The sequence below is a fragment of the Taeniopygia guttata genome, chromosome 17 (assembly GCF_048771995.1).
Source record: "Taeniopygia guttata chromosome 17, bTaeGut7.mat, whole genome shotgun sequence".
NCBI lineage: Eukaryota > Metazoa > Chordata > Aves > Passeriformes > Estrildidae > Taeniopygia > Taeniopygia guttata.
In genome coordinates, this window is record NC_133042.1 from 9,896,510 (window position 1) to 9,909,917 (window position 13,408).

The 13,408-nt window shown below is 43.3% G+C and overlaps 1 protein-coding gene across 9 annotated transcripts in view; it reads right to left on the bottom strand.

Moving 5' to 3' along the window:
* Positions 1 to 13,408, bottom strand: part of STRBP (spermatid perinuclear RNA binding protein) — a 74,957-nt gene that overhangs the window by 28,636 nt on the left and 32,913 nt on the right. For 7 of the 9 annotated variants that reach the window (XM_072936709.1, XM_030286853.4, XM_030286852.4 and 4 more), the window contains exons 6-17: positions 13,188 to 13,282; positions 12,684 to 12,779; positions 11,849 to 11,960; positions 11,167 to 11,264; positions 10,593 to 10,704; positions 9,790 to 9,882; positions 8,754 to 8,953; positions 6,605 to 6,766; positions 5,702 to 5,836; positions 5,057 to 5,197; positions 4,379 to 4,502; positions 2,453 to 2,497 (exon numbers count right to left, since the gene is read on the bottom strand). In XM_072936709.1, the coding sequence (XP_072792810.1) occupies positions 2,453 to 2,497; positions 4,379 to 4,502; positions 5,057 to 5,197; positions 5,702 to 5,836; positions 6,605 to 6,766; positions 8,754 to 8,953; positions 9,790 to 9,882; positions 10,593 to 10,704; positions 11,167 to 11,264; positions 11,849 to 11,960; positions 12,684 to 12,779; positions 13,188 to 13,282 (1,413 nt within the window). The remainder of the gene's footprint in view (positions 1 to 2,452; positions 2,498 to 4,378; positions 4,503 to 5,056; positions 5,198 to 5,701; positions 5,837 to 6,604; positions 6,767 to 8,753; positions 8,954 to 9,789; positions 9,883 to 10,592; positions 10,705 to 11,166; positions 11,265 to 11,848; positions 11,961 to 12,683; positions 12,780 to 13,187; positions 13,283 to 13,408) is intronic. The other 2 variants (XM_030286847.4, XM_030286849.4) reach the window with 1 other exon arrangement.

The window sequence follows — 13,408 nt, forward strand, 5'->3', positions numbered from 1 at the left end:
ACAGTAATGTTCTCATTAACCTTTTCCAGATCAGTCAGTCAATGTGATGTCAGCGTGCAGAGTCCCGTAAACAGTAACGCTTCACCACTTTGCACTATTTCAGACAGATGGTTATAGCTTAAAGTCTGCTTTATTTTTGTCTGGTGTTTGGTAAAATTAAGGATGTGATATTCTCAAAAGCAGAGTGTGTATTTGGACTTGAAGCTCTATTTCATAATCTTTATGGTAATTAATATCTACTAGTTTATTCTACATTGAGGTAATTTCACAGGCCAGTTGCAATTGCAGATATTCTAGACAGGCACTGCTGTGCATAAAATACAACTCACAGGGAAACTGTTCAGCAGTTTTGATCAGCATCCAGGTAGGTCAGCCAAAAATCAAGCACCTACAGTAAATTCTGCATCTGCTTCCTTATCCTGCACTTCCTCTCCTGTGTTGAAGTAGTAAATCTGGAAAGATTGACATCTGCCTGATATCATTATTATTTTAGAGTTCTTGTGGCCTCACAAACTTCTGCACAATTAAACGTTTGTTTGGTTTTTTAATCTTGCCTATTTAAATTCTAGTATTTAACCTATGTATCCATTTAGAAATCACAAAGCAGCAACAGCAGGTATTCCAGAGCACCAGATGATCAAAGTGAAGTTTCCCAACATGCAACAGCTTACAAAGGCAAAGAGACATGTTTACCTTACAGCCAAAAAGCATTATCCCAGAACTTCGCATCACAATCATAAGACATTAAGAACAGAAACTCTTTATGTGAAAAATGGGGGCATCCAATTTCACAATTCTTTGAAGTCAGTGATATGTCACATATATACACCTAAGTGCTTAAAATCCAGCTCACAAAATAGGCACAATGAGAAAAAAAATCCCAAACCAGAAGGAATGAATGAAAAGAGCAAGGAAAGCTTCAGGGAAACTTGGTAACACAGTTGTATTCCTGCCTTCAGCAGGGAAAGGATTCCTCATGTCACAGTGTGTCACTGCTTGTAAAAACACAGACATGCAGATACCAGTAATCCTAGTTATACTCTGAGACTGTTGCTTGAAAAGAACCAAGGGAGTTTAAAAAAATCCATACCCCAAAATAAATTGCCTTTCATTTTTCTCTGAGAAAACATGTTGCTGTTCCTTGTGTGATGCACCACAAAGGACAACACTCCATGGGACAGCCCTGCTGGCAGCTGCCCTTCTTTCAGAGGATGGGGCCAGTCAGCAGGTGTAAAACTAGAGAGGTTTTACTCTCCAGTAAAACCAATTCTTCAATTTTGTGGGAGAATTCCACACTGAACACAGCCCGTGGGCACATTCTCCCTCTTAGTACAGAACTGGACCAGCTGGTCCCAGTCAGGCAAAGCAAACATTTTCCATAGAGCAGCATTTTTGCCCTGTCAGAGCTCATACCTCTAGAAAAGTCATGTAATTGACATTTCAAAACATTTTTAACTTTTATAATGATATCAGGGGAGTTGGTATTGCCCAAGTTAGACAGATTTGGGAGGAATGACTTACTAGAAATGCTAAAAAAAAGCAGAAGTTTCCCATATGAAAAATTCCAGGCCTTGAAACATGCCAGTCATTTGAGCAGCAGACTGTGACCAGTCCCTGCCACAAGACAGGCTGGTGGGACTGCTCCTGGTGGGCTCACGTTGTGTGTGCCAGGACATATCACTGACTCCAAACTGCCCTGCTCCCATTGCCACATAAACCTCATTCAAAGTAACCAAAAGGGCCGGTTAGAGGATGCATTGTTAGTCCAGCGTAAAACAAGCCAGTAGGGAGGGAGAAGCCGAGTTAAGGAGAAAGCTTCCATCACAGCTCTCTGGTTATCAGCTCATTTTACAATCTCCATGAAACCAGTGCTTTGCCAGCCTAATAGAACATGTTTCATAGTGAAAAGCATTGTGGCAAATGACCGTGTCCTGGCTGCCTCACAGACTGATTGCTATCAGCACTGACTGCCCAAAACCCATCCTGGTGTCCCAAGCAGTGGTGTTTAGCCTGCAGGGGTGGGGGGGTATTTGCCCCTAGACTTCAAAGAGTTGACAGCATTAAGGGAGATTTGTCCACAAGTCACTTACACTTGGGGACAAACATTTCACCAATATTACTGTAATGTCATTTAGCTAAATCTGGGTCAGAGATGCTGAAATAGGCCCTTCGGTAGTCTTTGAATGGAGCACAGACTGGCTGGAAAAAGTAAGGGAACTACTTTGACTGGGTTCCAGTATGAAGGGAACAGGCAATTAGAACAAGCAGTCCTTCCATAGACCAGGCAAAGCAGAGGCAAAAAGCTACTCCAACCAAAAAAGAACCACAAGGTTATGGCATAAAAGTGGTGGTGTTGTCATGGTTTAAGAGCTTAAATCTCTGAATTTCTCCTTGGACTGCCACAACAGTTTCTGGATAATTTCTAACGTGTTAATTACAGGGCTGTACGTACCGTAGGCTGGTGCCGCTGTGCTGTATCCGTATGGTGCTCCATAGCCTGCAGGGAAACAGAGGAGGGAGGGGGTCATTCCCTGCCCTGCCTGTCAGTGTTTGCACACCTGCACATGGGCAGGGATCCTATGCCTGGAGCAGGAGCACAGCAAAACCAAACTCACACCAATACATACAAATATTGCTGAAAGCACTGCAGTGTTCCTATGCGGTGGCCAAAAGGACAAGCTGCCAGGGACTTTCTCAAGCCTCAGCATCAGAGAGTTAAAATTCCCCATTTCATTTCCTCAGCATTTTCTTTTCCACTGAATCCCTCAAGTCTGCACTGTCAGAGCATGGAGCTGGTGTGACACAGACATCCATATTTGCTTATGTTCTTCTTAAAACACAAATGCAGTCTATGCAGAGAATAGTCACTTTCCTAAATTTCCTTTAAAAAGAGAACACTGGATGCCTGTGGCAGGTGTCACGTCCCCCTTAGTAAAGCTCCTGGCTTTCTCTGCCATTTCTAATAGACAGAGTTCCACAAGAAGGCATGTGAACACCTCCACACAAACAGATCATTGTTTCCCCAGAGAACAGAGTGTAACTCTGAAGTATTTGAGAGAAAAAGCAACATAGGTAACACCAGCATTGGTTTCTACATGTCAGTAGTTCAGAAGGCTTTACAGGTTGTTTTTTTTTTTCTGGTGAGACTGCTGGTGTCACTCCAAAAAGTAAGAGATTTCTGAGAATAGGAGATGGAGAGAAATAATCTGCGAAGGCCAAGGCCAGTAAAAGCTTAACTACAGCAACTGGGAAATTAAACTTATTTCTGGAATAATTCCACACTGGCAAGAAGCATGCCCCTGGCAGGTTAAAGTGTCTCTTAAATGACTCCTCAGGCAGACAGGCAGTTCCAAAAACAATGTTAACAGCCATTAAAAATGAATTACTGGGGTTTAATATTTAAAATGACATGACCATACAGGAACAATGAAGAGGACATGCTGCCAGTGGTGCCAGGCAGGAAGGCTCCCAAACAACAGGGCTGTGCTATTAGCACGTGCGAGCTGCTGGAGGCTGTAATTAGAGCTCATGCTTTAATCTGAAAACCTGAGCATGAGAACTAGAAGAGTTATTTTTTGGAAGCTGCTACTGGATTTGCTTTGACTAAGGCATCTTCAGCATCTCATTCTTACAAATCTGTGGTTCTTATAACAAGTGAAAACAATGCCTGGATTCCTTTCTTTTGTCACCCACAAACCTCAGACATGCTGTAGAGTCACAACGAAAATGCATTTTGAAAAGTAATTTGAGGATGGAGAAAGTGATCATTTAATGAACATTTTCTTGTGCAAATGTGAAATGGGAACCAGAAGCCCTAGAACTTCAGAAGCTGTTCCTGCTAATCAGAACAATGCAGCGTGGATGATGATTCCCCATCAGCCAGAGTATGAAAAGAAATTCTTTTATTTCTGGCCACCACAGAAGCTACTGCTAGATGCTTCCAGGTGGAATTCATGTGGAAGGTTTTTGGGAGCTCAAGGACTTTTGAGCCTGCTGACCTCATGTTCACAAAGGATTCCTGGAAAAGGCACTCCTAATGCTAAATCAGCACATGATCCAGAAGGTTCTTAGGTAGGAAGGGAGCTTTGGGAATTGTGCTATGGCAGTGAACTATGAAGACAAATCATAAAATAATAAAGCCAGGAAAGCCATTATGCCCATAACTGTGTGCTCTGTGCACACAGAGCTTTGAGCTGCACACTCATAAAGGATACACTCTGCCAGCTTTCCAGCTCTTTCATTTATTTAAACCCCCATGAAGCCTTCTGCTCCATGTCAGATGGTTAAAGGAATCACTTGCACAGGTGAATAACACACATGAAAAAGAACACCCCAGCAGACAAATGCTAAACTGTCAGCTACAAGTGTGGTGCCTTACCTGGTGTTATGTATCCAGTAGCAGCAGCTGCCCCAACAAACGCCCCTCGTGTTAAAGCACCTCGTCCTCTGCCTCGAACAGCCTGGACTGCTGCAGAAACAGCTGTATTGACAACCCCTTTAGTCTGCCCAGAGTGACAAAAAATAGCAGTTCAGAGAGTGAGTGTTGCAGGAATACAAGGCCACCTGCATTAAATCATCCCCTTTGAGAGAGCTCTGTAAACATGCCTGACGTGCCAGGCTGGCTGAGCACAGACTGGAGAGTGCTGTGCCAAAGGATGTGAGTGACAGGGACACAGCGGGTCCCTGGCCCTGTCACTGCCTGCAGAGCCCAGCACGTTCCCTGTGCTGAGCCTGGCAGTCCCTTTCCTCAGACTGTGCCTTATTTACCTCAGATTTGGGCATGAGTGAACATTGCTGGCTTCTGAGCCTCTCTGCTGCTCCTCCCTGCTGTCTTTCCCACTCTTTACAACTTTCTTCAACCTACAGCACTGGTTTTACATCTCCCTTACCCTCCTGAACCCACATAACTGCAGCAGGGCCAGGATTCCACCCCCAAACAATCAGCTCGCAAAAACACTACCCTGTGTTAACCTCACTTTACTAGAATGCTGCCTTCTGTATCCAAAACCAACCCAGACCTGGGATAATGGTCCAAAAAGCAAGTTACAGTTCTTACCTGAGGAAGAATCTTCTTTTTCTTGTTATTTGCTGCATTAGGCCCAGAAAACAGTTTTTCAAGTGCTGCTAATGCAGCACTTGCTTTTGCTACTTTCTTGTTTGGGCCTGCACCTCTGAACTTCTGCCCATCTACTTCTACCTGAAAATTAAGACATGAGTTTATGCCTAGTATTGATCCACAGGAACACTCAGCTGACTCATAAAGAACTTCAGTAGGAAAAAGCATCCTTAGTGTTTTATGTGACAAATTTCTATTGATTCTAGATTTGAAACTGCTAAAGGATATCAAGGTTATCCTAGGAACCAGTGTGTCACAGATACTGCGAATCTGGAAACTACAACTGCAACTCAAAGAGGACTGGCATATCTGTTGGATACTGGATTTAGCCTATACCCTAGAGTCTTCCTTGTCATGAAATTTTGGTCAGAATCCAGTTTTAATTCTCACTGTATTTTCCTAAAGTAGAAAGGCTATTCCTTTCCCCAGCTGAATCATCACAGCAGCAAAGAGATATATAACCTGGGAAATCACCACCACTGATGTGCATTGCAAAAGGCAAAATAGCAAAAATGTGAGCTGCAGCAGCAAGTGACTGCTACACCATTAATAACCCCTCAGCAGCTGCACCTCTGCCCCACTCACCTCCATCACAAAGCGCTTGTCGTGGCTTCCCCCTGTTTCGGAGATGAGCTCGTACTTCAGACCCCTTCTCTTTTCATTGAGCTCCATCACCGGGTTTTTGCCACTTGCTGTGAGTATGGGACCCTGAGTTCTTACCTAGAGAGACATGCAGGGTGTTACTTCAGAGCCTTTCTCTCTTCAAAAGGCAGCCAAACCTCTGCACACCTGTATCACAGGTAACGCTGCCCTGGCACAGCAAAGGGCAAGTCTCTGAAGAAGGGCAGGAGGACAAACAGTGATGTCACAGAGGTCACACCCATCTATTTCTGTTGGTGAGGGCTGCTGTCCTCATGGCCTGGTCTGGTGCCTGCACAAACTAAACATGACACCAACTGCACTTGGAATTGCAACCCTGGGAGAATCTGAAGCTGAAGGTGGGGCCATGGTGTCAAGTTCCTTGAAATTGAAGGCTTTCACACCGAAAGGAGAGACTGGCCTTCCCGGCCCTGCACACGTCTCTGCTGTTCCACCTAATTATGTCCTGGCACTACCAACTCAGACTAAAGAAATCTCATGCCCTGAGTCACGTGTTTTAGTAGAAATGTCTGTAACTGTTTGGACAGGAAGGTAAAGCTGAGATCTCAGCACACCAGATCAGTCTGCAATAGAATTCTCTTAGCTATGGATAAAAACAGGGCAGTTCCATTAAAAATACTCCATTTGCATTTCCCTAGAAATTTCTCAGTGGATAAACATGTACGTGGTTTGAGTTATCCATGATTACACACTGTCTGGAAATTGTCTCCCAACTGAAGAAATTTATGTTTTACCATTCTGACAAGTAGAACAGAAAAAAAAAAAAAAAAAAAAATTAAACCCCAATCCCCATACCTCTATCTTTTGTATTTTCAATGCAATCCTTACCTCTAGGGTAGCGGAGGTGTCAGCTGTGGAATTGCCAGTATTATTATTGCTTGAGATTGAAGACGTTGTTTCATTTTTACCTTCAGTATCTGATTTTTCATCAGAACTTACACACTCCACATCTGCATCAAAACCTGTTGGATACCCCATTGCTTGTAAAACCTACAACAAAGTCCCATGAAATGAACTGTGACAGAGGCAGCAGAACAGGAACAAATACAAAGCTGATCACAACACAACAAACAGTCCACCATACACTTTAAAAAGGCAGATTCCTTACAATATTCGTTTTCTCCTATTCGAAATGGAGATATCCATTTCAGTGGTTATCAGCAGGGAATACAATATCAATGGGGAAAACTATTTCAGGTTTCCAAAAGTGGAATCAACACAAAACAGAATTTTAGTCTGAAAGATACTCATGAGCATCATTCATCATCTCAAGAATTCCTTGTAAAGTAAGAAATCAAAGACACTGTTTAATAGCCTTATAAGGAAATAGTTTTGTGCATGATTTCCCCCGTGTCTATGGACAGATCAAGAGACAGACTGTGGGGCAAACGTGACAGTTTTGTGAGAATTCAAGCCTTGTACAAGATGGTACTTCTGGAGCTCAGTTCCTTCAAAAACATCCTCCATGAGCAAGGCCAGCCTCTCCCTTAACCAGCTTCCTGATCCAGCTGCACAGAGCTACCACACATAGGGCAAGGGAAACTCAAAGGAACCCAAAACTGCTGAAAATTTAGGGCCAAGAACAAAGTCTCCAAAAATGATTGTGTTCGAACCCTGAGCTGAGAACTGCTTGGGTAACCCCTGGCTCAGCTGCCATGCAGTTGGGGTACATCTGGCTGTGTTTTCAGGGCTTCTGCATTTTAAAAAGGTCAGATTAGAAAGTGAAATCTCACATTATTTCCTCTTATAAGACTGGAAGGCAGGGTCTTGGTCTGCTGAGAAGGGAAAGAAAGAAAGAGAGAAGAAAAAAAAAAAAGCAACTCTCGACCACACCACCCATTTCCTCTTGGCTTGAATCATGGATGTTTTGATGTGTAAATCTAGTGAAAACAGAGCTGGTCGGCACCAGCACAGATCTGGCTGACGCAGAGAGGTTCAAGGGCAGAGCAGTCACAGTTTTTCAGGGCAAGTGGGTTTTTTGGGCTTTTTTTTGGTTTTGTTTTTTAAACTGCAGAGAGGAAGGCAAAATAAAAGAATGAAGCAGAAGGTCTGGAAGGACACACATGCAGAGAGCTACTTTTCCTGAAGGAATAACACAGGCCCTCAGATGCTTCTGGACACTTTGAACTTGAAAGCACATAGGACAATAGGATTTTCAAAACTGAAATCAAAGGAAAGCAGAAAGTTGCCAGATGAAGATTCTAAAAAGGAAATTCTTGTTCAAAACAAAGTGAGGCATAGAATGACAGATGGGCCTGTTCCTATCAGAAGAACAGATCTATTAACAGGTGTTCTTTTGTAGACTCGTTTAGATTGGAAAAGACCTTTAAGATCATTGAATCCAACCGTCCATTACCCCAGCCCTACTATGCCCTCCACTGAGCCATGTCCCCAGGCACCACATCTGGTGGATGCTCACATTGGGCATTCCAGTCCGTCCTGCTGTCATGTAGAGCACCTACAGGAAGCAACAGCAGCTTGACCAGTTTCTGAATGATAGCAGTGTCCTGGAAATTTGACTGGATAAATCATTGGCATGGTTTACCCAGTACACAGAGGTACTCTTCAGGTCCTGAGCACAGAACTCTATTTCCAGGAGCTCACAAGCCAGGAATGGACACAGAGAAGGAGGGGGAGAAAGAAGCAGCCACCAACATGCCACTTCCAAACCAACAGGACCCCTCGAACTAAACTAAACCAACCAACTAAACCCCTCCCATCCAGAATTTAACCACCACATTCAGTCCACTGTAACATGAGTTGACCTCATGTTGAGCCCCAGGAATTTCTTCCCCACTGCTAGCACAAAACCAGTGATGCTCTTTGAACCATGCCGAGCTGTCTTTAGAGCACACAGTCAGAAGCTCATCTTAATAATTTTTTTTTTTCATTTTGAGCTTGCATATTATTAGTTCTAAGCACATTTCATACTCCATCCCAAGATCTTGGGTTAGCAGATTATTTCAGGCTGCCTTACCTTCACTGCCACATGGAGCTTGGCTGTTTTCTTAGAAGGTCCTGATGCTTCATAAGTCGTACCATCAACATCTACAGACATTGTGAAGACTGGGGCATGGACTGGACCAGACTGTGACAGCAGCTTATACTGAAGCCCTGGCCTGATTTGGTTCAGCCTCATCAGAGCATTCATGAGATCTATTGCTTTACTATCTAGTACTAGTACAAGATAGTAGAAGGGGTGGGGGAAGGAGGGGAAAGGAAAATGAACAAAACAAGATGAACAGAAAAATGAAACAGTTTGCATTTCAGTGCCTTCTGTCTGTATCAAGGAGCAAAACCATCCCTCAGTCTCTCAAGAGGGTGAGAAGAGCCATAATACTGTTAAGTCATTAATAAGCCATTCTAATTTGGGGTAACAACTATAATGACCTGGTTTTACATTAACATTCTGCTGCAGCTAGCTGTATTCCTCCTGCCTGCTGTAAAAGGAGTAACAAGTTTTATAGCTAATGGGGAACCAGGTCCAGAACTGGCATACAAGTAGCACAATGAAAATAGCCCCCAAGAATGACTGGATCCCAGCACTGCCAAGAAATTTCTAGCCTGTGCATATGTGTAACATTGTTTTGCAGATTACACATCTTATTTTCCTTGTAGGAAATCTTGAGAGACCAACACCTAATTCAGGAAGGGGAAGAGTGAAGAGAGTGCAATCTTCACTGAGCAAAGTAACTGCAGTACTTTAAAAAGACCTCACAATACAGGGATTTTACCATTAAAATACCTCAGCTGCTTGGGCAACTTCAGTTCTGGTGTAAATTGATGGGTAATCCCATTTAAAAATGCAAATCATTCAGTTAGTAAAACATGTCAGGGGAAATTCAGATGCACAGAGATGTGTTTGACATTCTGAATGCAGGGTGATAGAGACAACAATTTTGTTCCAAAGACTTTTTCACATGCTCTACCACACCAACACAGAGAACCCTTTAAAGCAGCTCCCCCTGTACAAATAGATCTTTGAAAACAGAGTGGAGAAGTGCTACACTTACTTTTCCTCAGATTACGCTTCATCTTTTTATTTGGATCTTTATCATCCCCAACACTGTCTTCAAACGGTCTCTTCAGAGCAGATGAGCCTGTACCTAGGGTATAAAGTTCCTTGTAATATGGATATGCCATTAGGAAAACACGATCCCACAGCAGGAGTCTGATTAGTCCCACACTGTTCCTTGCTTGTTTATGGAGAACAGAACTCATCTATCAGTCACAGCTTTCTTATTGCTACATGAAAGCCAATACTGGTTTACTGCTCACTCTACCAGGCCAGGCAGGATCTCTGTGTCCACTAACAGGTGTGGGAGAAGGACTGCAAACCTGCAGTGCTGTTTTCCACATTTAGTCTAAGCAAGACCTGCAACAATATTGTTTTAACAAAAAAATACACGTGGAAATTTTTTTAATTAGATATATATTGTTTTCTAGGAAGAATTTTTGAGTAATTCTTACTATGAACATTCATTATATGCTTTTTGACACGTCTGCAGTTTCTCCTCGCCAGCATAAGAATCAAACACTACTTCTGCTCATTGGATGCCAAGGGACTTTGTGCTTTTATCTTTAGATAATCATCAGCTATATTATGCTGTTCTGCCTCTCGTCTCCTGGTATTTCTAGAGACCAGAACTTCCAGATTTTATTCTCACAATGAAATATTTTTTTAAAAATCACCCCACATATAACAAGGAAAAGCTTCTACTTCATATTCACAGCACATGATTCAAAACTTCAGCCATTCTAAATTAACTCCTAGTTTACTGCCAAATTAGTAACTTTTGGAACAAATAATACCTACCTTCTTTGTCAGTTACTGACCAGGAATATTTCTGAAATGACTTATTTGATGGGAGGGGATCCATTTCCAAAACTTTATAGATCTGCCCAAAGGCTGATAATCTGAGCGCGTGCTGAAAGGGACAGTAGACAAACACATTAATCACAGCAGGATTTCACCTCAGTTGCTCAAGTTTTTTAGTAAGTCTTTAGACAAAAACTGCTTCTGTGGTTTTGACAGACAAGAAGACAGCTTTTACAGCTGGCCTCTGCAATAGCTGTGGAAAATGCTAATGTCTAAAAATATAAAACTCATGAATTTCTGTAACACAGAGTGCAGGGCACTCTGACAGGGAGCCCATCCAGGGGCTCTGTGCTGGGAGCAGAGGTGGGTGCACAGGCATCCCACTGACTCTGCAAGGGTAAGATTTCACACACATTTAACTCTTGCACTCGTGAACTATGGTTTAACCTTTCCAGGATAGTGCAGCACAAGAACTGTCAGGACTGCCATGAAAACAAGCCATCCTGGCAGAAAATAAATAGTGCTAATGAGCTGGATTCCTCACTATTGCAGCACACACAGAGTTCCCTACCTGAGCACTGTGTGTAATGGCTTCTTTTTGCTGAACTGTCATGTAAGACAAAGCGTCCGTGGGCTCGCGCTCGCAGGGGTCGTGCAGCCCCGGGCCCCCTGGCAGGGAGAGGAATGGGGATTACTGAGGGGAACGAGCAGCAGTGTGCAAACAGGGGCTGACAGAGCAGCTGAGCCCAGCTGCTGCACTGTGGGCAGCACCCCTTCTCCAGCAGGGAGCCAGGCTTCACACAATGCAAACTGGCCCGAGATTTTCTACCCTTGCAGTGGCCACAGACCTTATCAGGGTAAACACTGCACATGGGTGATAACATTAACTGAAATCAGTAGAAATGGAAGAAAGCACATAATTTGGACAGATATGTAGATTTAAAGGAATCGGTAGAAACCAGATAATCATTAAGTTTATTTACCTGCAACCCCTTAATGAGGTATGGTTTAATTTATAACAAATCTAACATTCCCTGTTAATTTCTCCTGCAGTGGCAGTATCATTCACACAGTTACCACTATGCAAAATCCTTTCTTTTAATTTTATATTTTAAAGAAAAAAACATCAGTTTCACTCCAGGGCAAGTTCAGAGTTCACAGCAGGCATTTCTCATGTAATCCTACAGCAACAGTTAAATGTTAAGGTGGGTTGACCATCTCTTTGTGTTCCTGGGGTTCATTTGGCCCCTTACCAGGAAGCAGAATTCCAGATGCCAAACACTCCATCACTCGTCGCAACGCTTCCCCAGCGCCCAAAGGTCTATTACAAGTACCTATAGATTTTTCACATATAAGCTCGAGTGGCTAGAAGACATTAAATTATGATTAGTATGGACACAAGGGTAACTGTGACTGAAAGTTAAAAACAGGGGGCAGAGGGGGATGCACATTCACATGAGGACTCTTTGTTTGTAATCTACTACAGGTCTAACGGACAGAGACCTGCCCCAGAGGAGGCCATGAACTTGTGTAGGGCATATCTTTGTCCCCCCTCGTCTGAGTCACCTTTTGAGGACACCAGCTGCTCTCCACTGTCTGCCCAAAATGTCAAAAAGGAGGGGTCTCTAAAGTTAAGCCAGATGAATGTTCTCTCAGAGGGTTTTCAGTTCCACACAAGAGAAACACCACCTCTGCTGCCCTACAGAGTGTTCCTCTCCAGGCACGCAGAGCAAACCTGCCCCAGGAAAGGGAGACAGCCACTGGCAGGAGTGGCATTGTCACGGGAGCAGGATAGTTTTGGAATACTAAACAAGAGGGATGGAAGGCAACAAGTGGGAGTCTGTTGCCAATCCTCCAGAATGTGCAAGGCCCACAGCAGTGTGTCCCTTTCCATGGGATCAGTGTATCACAGACTCAAGGACTACTTGCCTCCTCTGCTCTACACAGGGAGCAGTTAAATGGGGAGCAAAGGAACAGGAGTGGAAGGAGGAGTCTCATGCAAGACTCCGCTTTCCCCAGTCCAGACACTGCTACAACCCAGGAGATCTGAGACATGAACCTGTGGCCTTCAGCTCTTTCTGTACTTACCCAGCCTTTCAGCGGTGCCCATGTGGGGACTCTGTTGCACAAATCCCGCAGAATACGAAGGACAATTACACATGATTTTAGTCCATTTGCCCTGGCCTAAAACAAACAAAATGATTCCAATACACCTGCAAAAGCCTGGTCTTCAATTTTGCTTTTCTCTTTAAATGCACAGAGTCCTGGATAGATTTTAAATTATTATTACTTAATACTTAATCACCTTCATGCAAAATAAAAGCACATTTATAAAAGTACACTTGAATTTAGAGAGATGTATAAAAAAGGCAGTGAAATGTCAAGATTGCTTTTGTAGCCTCATGACAACTCTGGACCAGCTGACTGTCTCCCTGTCACGTTTGCCCTCGCACAGTACAGCACTGGGTTGGAATTCTAGACCTTTGCTCTAGGAGGGACTAGTCAGAAATTAAAGAGGCATTAAAATTAAAACTGTCTCAAATTAAACCTTGCAAGGCTACAATAACAACAAGGTAAGAACAAAGAGCCAACCTGAAACCATTTGGCGTGCCGCAGAGACGCCAAGGCCTCCAGGCATTTCTGCCTGTCCAATAAGTCCGGAGGATCTTTCATCGCAACATTATCTACTGGTAAAAATGGGATAAAAAGAGACAGATACAATTTGACCAAGGGGTTTCTGTCACAGTACAAAAAGAGCGGCAGCATCTCAATGAGATAATAAGACTCCCAGAATTTAAGTGCACGGTGTTATT